At 55.7% G+C, this 9,280-nt stretch overlaps 1 protein-coding gene across 1 annotated transcript in view; it reads left to right on the forward strand.

Moving 5' to 3' along the window:
• Positions 1 to 6: 6 nt before the first annotated feature.
• Positions 7 to 9,280, forward strand: part of KCNN1 (potassium channel, calcium activated intermediate/small conductance subfamily N alpha, member 1) — a 47,723-nt gene continuing 38,449 nt past the window's right edge. The window contains exons 1-3 of the mRNA XM_011991226.1: positions 7 to 32; positions 6,845 to 7,327; positions 8,257 to 8,352. Of these exons, the coding sequence (XP_011846616.1) occupies positions 6,926 to 7,327; positions 8,257 to 8,352 (498 nt within the window). The 5' untranslated portion in view covers positions 7 to 32; positions 6,845 to 6,925. The remainder of the gene's footprint in view (positions 33 to 6,844; positions 7,328 to 8,256; positions 8,353 to 9,280) is intronic.

Genomic DNA, 9,280 nt, shown 5'->3' on the forward strand with positions numbered 1-9,280 from the left:
CCTTGTCCGCCCGCCCGGGCCGAGCCCAGCAGGTACTGGGTGGGATGGGTGAGGGTGCGGGAGGATCCGGGGTCTGCAGCTCAGTGCGCCCAACGAGGGAGGCACGTCCCGGAGGGGGACGCGGTTTGGGGCAGGGGCCAAGAGGGAGGGTCTCCGTGCGGTCCGGAGCCTAGGGAACAAGGAAAGGTGGGGGGAATGAATGCATGTACATTGCCCGAGTGAGTGAGGATCCACGCACCCTCATCCTGGGAGGGGGAGGTTGCAGGGTTCACTTTGGGGGAGGGCAAAGCTGTGAGTCTCCAAACTCCATAGATAGGGTTGGAGGTCGGGGAGCTCTCAGGGATGGACAGTGACCCGCAATGACTTAGGAATGGGAAGGAGGTGACCCACCACTGGCCCCTGGATCCAGGGGTTGGGGCACTCAGGGAGGGGTCAGGGAGCCGGGTCTTCCAGCTCTCCCCGGACAGAAGTCCCGGACCCATCTCGGGGCACTGCCCCTGCTGTTCTGGAGGGCTGGCCAGCAGATGGGAGTTCCCGAGGCTGGGGTCTGAGCGGAGAGGCTGATGGAGATGCATCAGAATGGAGGGCCCCCGAGGGAGGCAGCCTCCGGGAGGGCAGGCTAATTGCACCCTGCTGGCTGCTAGCAGGCTCCTGGCGGGTGGTGATGGGGGGATCGGGCCGGCAGCCAGCGCCTTGCTGCACTGGCTCCTGGGCGGCCCATGGGACAGGAGGGCAGGCAGTGCCTGTCTGCCCTGCAGAGCTAGGGCCCTAGGAATACTGGGGGAGGGGAGGGGTGGTGGTGATGAGAAGGGGGATCCTCGGAGACCTTCCTCAACCTCAGCAGGGACACCTGGACTCTGGCTGCGCCCGCTGGGGACCCACAACAGGCCCACATGTCCCAGAAGTTTCTGTTGTGTGCTGATCTGGTTGTGGTACCCGGAAACCCCTGGGTGTGCATCTGGGGGCCAGGGGCTGTCTGCCTTGGGGATTGAGGGGCAGGGGGCACCTTCTGTTGGTCCAGTTCTGAAAAACAGAAATCAATGGCACCGAGCTCTTACAGCCTGCAAAGCATTTGCCATGCAAGATCTCACTCTGTTCTGGACACCAACCCTCGTCGTGGGAGTGGGGGGGGCGGCACCATGGGGAACCTTTACAAAGCAGGTGGCCGAGGAGTGGGCAGTAACTTGCTCCCTGGCAGGGGTGCCTGAGGGCCCCTCCTCAGTGGCTGCCTCAACGAACCTGTCATTTGTAAAAATACTCACTGGAGGGCTCTGGAGGCTTGGCTGGGATTCTGTCTCTTCCCATGTCCTGTTGGGTGGGGAATCTAAGGAGCCATCAGCCCTGCTCCCTGCTACCCTCATCCTCTCCTCAAGAGCTCTCTTGGGTCCCCCCAGGCCTACCAGATTCCCCCGGAAGTGTGTGTCTCCAGGGGAGGGTGTGGAGGGGAGTCTCTGCTCATCCCCCCTACCCCAGGCTTCAGGGAAGGGAGATCTCATGACCAGACAGAGTAGTAAAAGTAAGGCAATACTTTCCGGCCCAAATACACCCTGTAGGATGTTTTGTTGTTGTTGTTTGTTAGAGATGGGATATTCCTAGTTGTTCAGGCTGGTCTCGAGCTCCTGGGCTCAATCAATCTCCTGCCTCGGCCTCCCGAGTAGCTGGAACTATAGGTGCATACCTGGCTAATAGGGTTGTATTCCTCACTTGGCAAACCCAGGACTGTTACCCAGAAAAACATACCCTTTCATGGACATCTAAACCTTGGCTGAGGGTTCCCAGGGGCTCCTGGGTCTCTGGGAATCCCTGAGGGTCCCAGAGACTCCAGTGTTAGGCCCAGATTGCAGTGGGGGAGGGGATGTGTACCCAGGAATGGGGAAGGCCCAGGCACTCATCAGTTCTGTGCTCCAAGCTCGTGGCTTTTCAAGGGCAGGACCAGGCTGGTTCCCCTCCCAGAAAGCAGACCCTGCCACCTGCCACACCTGGATGGCACTAATTTAGTCCCTGCCTTTCCTGGCTGGATGACCTTGGGCAAAAGGTGCTGAGCTTCTCTGAGCTCTGTCTCCCGTCTGTAAAATGGGAACGAGAATGCCACCTTGCTCACCAGTGGTGATAGGGATTAAATGTGATCCTCCTGATCTCAGGCTCAAAACACAGTAAGAGCCCCGTCCACGATAATGTGCTAGATGCTGGGAAAGCCCTCCACCCCTCCACCCCTCCACCCTCTTGGAAGCCACCTGCCATTTCTCTCCTCCTCCCCACCCCCTCCCTGCCCAGGGCACCTTAGGACGCGGCTGCCAGGCAAGGAGGAACATGGCAGACACACGGCTGAATTTGGCCCATGCGTCGGGTGGCTGAGTCACATCCCCAAATTGCATCTTCATTGGTGCGTTTCAGAAGGTCGTTTGCAGAGGCCCTCAGAGGCCCATACCCCTTCTGGGTTCTGTCTGCCCGGCCACCCGCTTCTCTTCCCTGTGCCCCCCGTCCCCAGCCGGGGAAGTTTTGCCGCCTCAGATGGTGGAAAGGGTGCCTGGGTTTTCCTGGGCTCCCTGGATGAGGGCACGATCTGGGGTCCCTGTGTGCACCCTAGTGCAAGTTCCCAGCCCCACCTGGCAGCCAGCAGACATTCAGGTGGTAGGCAGGGGTTTGAGCCTCGGAGCGGAAGCCCCACCTAAGTATATGTGAGGTTAGGGAAAGATCAGGGCCAAGGTCACAGTTTGAGGCTTCACAAACTGTCAAATGCTGGGCCCACAGGAGACCAGGTCTTATAGGCTGTAAAGTGCTGGGCCGGCAGGAGTTCAGGCCTGATAAACTATGAAGTACTAAGCCACATGAGGCTAGGCCTGATAAACTGGGAAGTGCTGGGTCTGCAGGAGGTCAGGCCTTATAAGCTATGAAGTGCCTGGTTATAGGAAACCACAGCCTGATTGATGTGATGGATGAGGGTGGGAAGGGGCGGGACAAGTTCTGAGACTCATGAGGTCACCTGACCATCAAAGGAATAACTTTTTTTTTTTTTTTTTTTGAGACAGGGTCTCACTCTGTCATCCAGGCTGGAATGCAGTGGCGTGATCTCGGCTCACTGCAACCTCCACTTCGCGGGTTCAAGTGATTCTTGTGCCCCAGCCTCCCAAGTAGCTGGGATTATAGGCGCCCACCACCACGCCCAGCTAATTTTTGTATTTTTAGTAGAGACAGGGCTTCACTATGTTGGCCAGGCTGGTCGCAAACTCCTGACCTCAGGTGATCCACCTGCCTTGGCCTCCCAAAGTGTTGGGATTACAGGCGTGAGCCACTGTGCCCAGCAGTTTTTACCATGTTGGCCAAGCTGGTCTTGAACTCCTGACCTCAAGTGATCCACCCGCCTCAGCCTCCCAAAGTGCTGAGATTACAGGCGTGAACCACCATACCCGGCCACGAAGGAATGATTCTTGCACTCCTGTGTGCTGACACCAGTATCTGGAAACACATGGTGAGGGACAGACACAGTGTAGGGGGTGCGGGACAAAGGCACAGGTGGTCCTGCAATGTGTGCGGTGGCCAAAGTCACCCAGCAATGTAGCTCCTTTTATTTTTTTTTCTTTGAGACAGAGTCTCAGTCTGTCGCCCAGGCTCCAGGTTGGATTGCAGTGGTGTGATCTCAGCTCACTGCAGCCCCCACCTTCTAGGTTCAGGCGATTCTCCTGCCTTAGCCTCCCGAGTAGCTGGGATTACAGGTGCCCGCCACCACACCTGGCTAATTTTTGTAGTTTTAGTAGAGACAGGGTTTCTCTATGTTGGTCAGGCTGGTCTCAAAACTCCTGACCTCCAGTGATCCGCCCACCTCGGCCTCCGAAAGTGCTGGGATTATAGGTGTGAGCCACCGCGCCCGGCCAGTGTGGCTTATCTTGCTGTGTCCTTGAATGACGGTCTCTTAGTCTGTCACCCCCAGTGGGGGTGAAAAGTGTCCTGCCTGTGCACACAGCTGCCCCCCCAACCCTTCTCCCAGGCCTGGCACACAGGGGACCCCCCAGCGCACGCTGTTGTGATCATTTCAAAGGGGATAGCACTTGGCCTTCCACCCACCCCTGCCCAGCTTGTTGGGAAAATCTCACAAAGGAGCCGGGTCCAGAATCTTCCTTTCAGGGAGAAGGTGTGTCTTCAGGCAGGTTATTTTATTTTACTTTCATTTTTATTTTATTTTATTATTTTATTTTATTTTATTTTTTGAGATGGCGTTTTGCTCTTGTCGCCCAGACTGGAGTGCAATGGCATGATCTCGGCTCACTGCAACCTCCACCTACCGGGTTCAAGTGATTCTCCTGTCTCAGCCTCCTGAGTAGCTGGAATTACAGGCATGGGCCACCACGCCTGGCTAATTTTTTGTCTTTTTAGTAGAGACAGGGTTTCACCATGTTGGTCAGGGTGGTCTCGAACCCCTGACCTCAGATGATCTGCCCCCCCTTGGCCTCCCAACATGCTGTGATTCCAGGCGTGAACCAGCGTGCCCGGCCCAGGCAGGTTTTTTCTCTTTTTTTTTTTCTCTTTTTTCTTTTCTTTTTTTCTTTTTTTTTGTGACAGAGTCTTGCACTGTCGCCCATGCTGGAATGCATTGGCGCAATCGCTACTCACTGCACGCTCCGCCTCCTGGGTTCAAGTTATTCTCCTGCCTCAGCCTCATGAGTAGCTGGGACCACAGGTGCCTGCCACCACACCCAGCTAATTTTGTTTTTGTATTTTCAGTAGAGACGGGGTTTCACCGTGTTAGCCAGGATGGTCTCGATCTCCTGACCTCGTGATCCGCCCACCTCGGCCTCCCAAAGTGCTGGGATTGCAGGCGTGAGCCACTGCGCCCGGTCCCCAGGCAGGTTCTTTCACAACATCGTGCCACAGTTTCCCCATCTGTAAAACTGGCCAAATCCCAGGACCCACTTCTTGGCAGTATTAGGATTCAGGAGAACATTTACATAAAGAATGGAGCCTGGGACCAGGCACAATGGTCCATGCCTGTAATCCCAACACTTAGGGAGGCCAAGGAGGGAGGATCACTGGAGCCCAGGAGTTCAAGACCAGCCGGGGCAATGTAGCAAGACCTGATCTCTACTAGAAATAAAAATAAATCATCTACAGCTGAACACTACATACCACCCTGAACACGCCTGATCTCATCTGATGTCGGAAAAATAAATCATTAGCTGGGTGGGGGGGATGGTGCATACCTGTAGTCCTGGCTACTTGGGAGGCTGAGGTGGGAGGATCCCTTGAGCCCAGGAGTCCGAGGCTGCAGTGAGTTAGGATCGCCTCACTGCACTCCAGCCTGGGCTACAGAGCAGGTAGGGAGTGCATTTGAGGGTCTGAGATACTGGGCTGGGCAGGGCAGGGGAGAATCTAGCAAGTTGGATCCAGAGACTCAGACAGCCTCATCAGTGCTTTGGTGAGCATGTCTGTGTCACCATCAATTGAGGTCCCTCCTCTCACACATGATGCCACAGGGCATTGCTCTGTAATCACACAGGATGCTCTTCAAATAGCCTGGCAGGGAAACTGAGGCTGGCCTGAGGTCATAGAACCCAGCCAAGCATGTCTTACATCTTACAAAGCCCTGCAGAATCGCTTCCAGATCTTGGAGTTAAATCCTGCATTGCCACACTGGTCCTGGAATCTGTTTAGAGATTATGAATCCCCGCCTGCCCAGGCAGGAGGGAGCCTCAGAATCGCTGTAGCCAGGGTCCCTAATGTCCCATAGGCCACAATGCAGGAGCCTACAAATGCAGCAGGCACAGTGAGGTGAGGTTAACTCATCCAGGAGTCTGAAGGTTGGAAGAGGATAAGTGCAGATGAAAACCACCCTCTAAGCATACCATTGGCCACCCTATCCTCCCAGGCAAGCCCGTTGGTAGATTTCATCTTCCAGCGTTCAGCAAGTGTTTCCTGAGTGTCATCTGTTTGCTAGGCATTGTTCTAGGTACTTGGATACACATAAAGTCAGCAGGCAGGGGTCTGGGAGGTAGTGGGGGGCATTCCAGGCAGAGGGCACAGCCTGTGCAAAGGCTCAGAGAAGGATGAACTTGTTGGAATCTGGTGATCGGGAGACCATTGTGGCTGGAGGGATTGGGTCTGGGGAGAGTAAGAAGGATGAGATAGGTGGGAACCAGATACAGAGGGCCCCTTGGCCATAGTGAAGAGTTTGGTGTTTTATTTTATTTGTTTTTGTTTTAGAGATAAGGTCTTGCTATGTTGTCCAGGCTGGATTTAAACTCCCAGGCTCAAGCAGTCCTCCAGTCTCAGCCTCTAAGTAGCTGTGATTACAGGTGTGCACCACCAGGCCCAGCTCTGGAGTTTCTTTGTTCTGTTTGGTTTTTTTTTTGAGACATAGTCTCACTCTGCCACCCAGGCTGGAGTGCCATGGCATGATCTTGGCTCACTACAGCCTCTGCTTCCTGGGTTCCAGCCATTCTTCTGCCTCAGCCTCCCAAGTAGCTGGGACTACAGGCGTGTACCATTACGCCTGGCTAATTTTTGTACTTTTAGTAGAGACTGGGTCTCGCCATGTTGGCCAGGCTGGTTTCAAACTCCTGACCTCAAGCGATCCTTCTGCCTTGGCCTCCTAAGTAGCTGCAATTACCAGAGCTGCACCACCGTGCCCAGCTCTCCGAAGTTTATTTTTTCAATGAGACGGCACTGGGGAGCCATGGGAGGGCTTTGAGCAGGGGAGGGATTCAGGCTGACTCAGATGTTTCTGGGATGGTAAACCCACGTGCCAGCACTCTGGGCCACTCCCAAACTTAGAACGTTCTGGGATGGGTCCTTGCCTTTCTGGTCAGTAAGCTGGACCCTGCTGTGACCACGTCCCTCTGTCCCCTTGCAGGACAGTGCAGGAGCCCAGCCGCTGAGCCATGCCGGGCCCCGGGCGGCCTGCAGCGAGCCCAACCCCTGCACCCAGGTAGTCATGAACAGCCACAGCTACAATGGCAGCGTGGGGCGGCCGCTGGGCAGCGGGCCAGGCGCCCTGGGACGAGACCCTCCGGACCCCGAGGTCGGCCGCCCCCCGCAGCCCCCGCACAGCCCGGGCCTCCAGGTGATAGTGGCCAAGAGTGAGCCAGCCCGGCCCTCACCCGGCAGCCCCCGGGGACAGCCCCAGGACCAGGACGATGACGAGGATGATGAGGAAGATGAGGCCGGCAGGCAGAGGGGCACGGGGAAACCCTCAAATGTGGGCCACCGCCTGGGCCACCGGCGGGCACTCTTCGAGAAGCGGAAGCGCCTCAGCGACTATGCTCTCATTTTTGGCATGTTTGGCATCGTCGTCATGGTGACGGAGACCGAGCTGTCCTGGGGGGTGTACACCAAGGTAGGTGCGGTCCTCCCCCAGGCGCTCCAGGGAGGTTCCACCAGGCCCACCTAGCTTTCTTGACATGGGGTTGGGGGTGGCAGGACCCCCCAGGAGGTAGGGAGTGTTAGGGGGCTCCTGGAGGTGAGGGCTCCCTGGCCTTCTGCATACCCACCTCCGGGAAGGTAGCAGGGAGGCTGCACGTGGGGAGGGAAGGTTCCAGCCCATTCCCTGGCCAGGTGGCTTAAGGCGGAGGGGGGTTTCCCCCCAGGACAGGGGGTCCCCAGAGTGGGCCTGCTCTGGAGAGCAACAGAACAGCTTCCTCCCCTTCCGAGAGTGAGTGCGTCCAGGTCACAAGCCTGGCTGTGGGTTCCCTCCTGCCACCTGGAGAGAGATCAGGGCTGTGTCAACCTATAAACTGTGAAGTGCTGAGGCTGGATGAGGTCAGACCTTGTGAATTGTGACATGCTGTGCCCATGTGAAGCCAGGCCTTATAAACTGTGACGTGCTGTGCCCATGTGAGGCCAGGCCTTACAAACTATGAAGTGCTGTCCCCATGTGAGGCCAGGCCTTATAAACTGTGAAGTGCTGTCCCCATGTGAGGCCAGGCCTTACAAACTATGAAGTGCTGTGCCCATGTGAGGCCAGGCCTCATAAACTGTGAAGCACTGGACACATTTTGCTGTCAGCCTGGTCCCTAGGAATAAGGCCAGGAGAGCACCACTTCCTGAACACAGCACCTGCTGCACGCCCAGCCCTGATAAGCTGTTTCACACACAGTGGCCCCAGGACTGGGGAACTAGCAGAAATTCGGGGTACAGTGGGAGAAGCCACTGGGAAGAGCCCCATTTGGCTGACTCCCATGCCCAGGAGCCAGGGTAGGGGGATGGGAGGGCCGCCGGCCCGCCGCCTCCAGCATCCATCCGGTTGTGTCCTCTCTCTTTACCCAGGAGTCTCTGTACTCATTCGCACTCAAATGCCTCATCAGCCTCTCCACGGCGATCCTGCTAGGTCTCGTTGTCCTCTACCATGCCAGGGAGATCCAGGTCAGTGCTGAATGCTGCCAGGAAGCAGCTCCTCTCTTCAAACCCCCGACACCAGCCCACCTTTAATTTTCATTGATTATTTACAAAAAATAACAGGTAGTGAGAAGTGAGGGGCTGAGCTGGGACTCTGGGACACACGGGTTTTTTCCAGGCTGGAGTGCAGTGGCGCGATCTTGGCTCACTGCAACTGCCGCCTGAGTTCAAGTGATTGTCCCGCCTCAGTCTCCTGAGTGGCTGGGATTACAGGTGCCTGCCACCACGCCTGGCTAATTTTTGTATTTTTAGTGGAGATGGGGTTTACCATATTGGCCAGGCTGGTCTCGAACTCCTGACCTCAGGTGATCCGCCCACCTCGGCCTCCCGAAGTGCTGGGATTACAAGCATGAGCCACCGTGCGCAGCCTATTCAACCTTAACGAAAGAATGAAACACCACAACAACAGAAATGTATTGTCTGAAAGTTCTGGAGTGTGGAAGTCTGAGATCAAGGTGTGAGCAGTGTTGGTTCCTTCTGAAAGCCATGAGACAGAATCCGTTCCAGGCCTCTCTCCTAGCTTTTGGTTGCTGCTGGCAATCTGGGGGATTCTCGGCTTAGGAGATGTGTCACTCCAATCTCTGCCTTGATGATCACATGATGTTCTCCCTTTGAGAGTGTCTGTGTCCAAATTTCCTCTTTTTTAGATAAGAACACCAGTCAGTATTGGATTAGGGCCCACTGTAATTAGATGATTCCACTTTTTTTTTGAGACAGAGTTTCGCTCTGTCACCCACACTGGAATGCAGTGGCTTGATCACGGATCACTGCAGCCTCGGCATCCCGGGCTTACACAGTCCTCCCACCTCAGTCCCCAAGTAGCTGGGATTACAAACACTTGCCATCATGCCCAGCTAAGTTTTAATTTTTTTGCTTTTTTTTTTTTTTTTTTTTT

This window comes from Mandrillus leucophaeus, unplaced genomic scaffold (assembly GCF_000951045.1).
Source record: "Mandrillus leucophaeus isolate KB7577 unplaced genomic scaffold, Mleu.le_1.0 Scaffold11, whole genome shotgun sequence".
Classification (NCBI taxonomy): Eukaryota; Metazoa; Chordata; class Mammalia; order Primates; family Cercopithecidae; genus Mandrillus; species Mandrillus leucophaeus.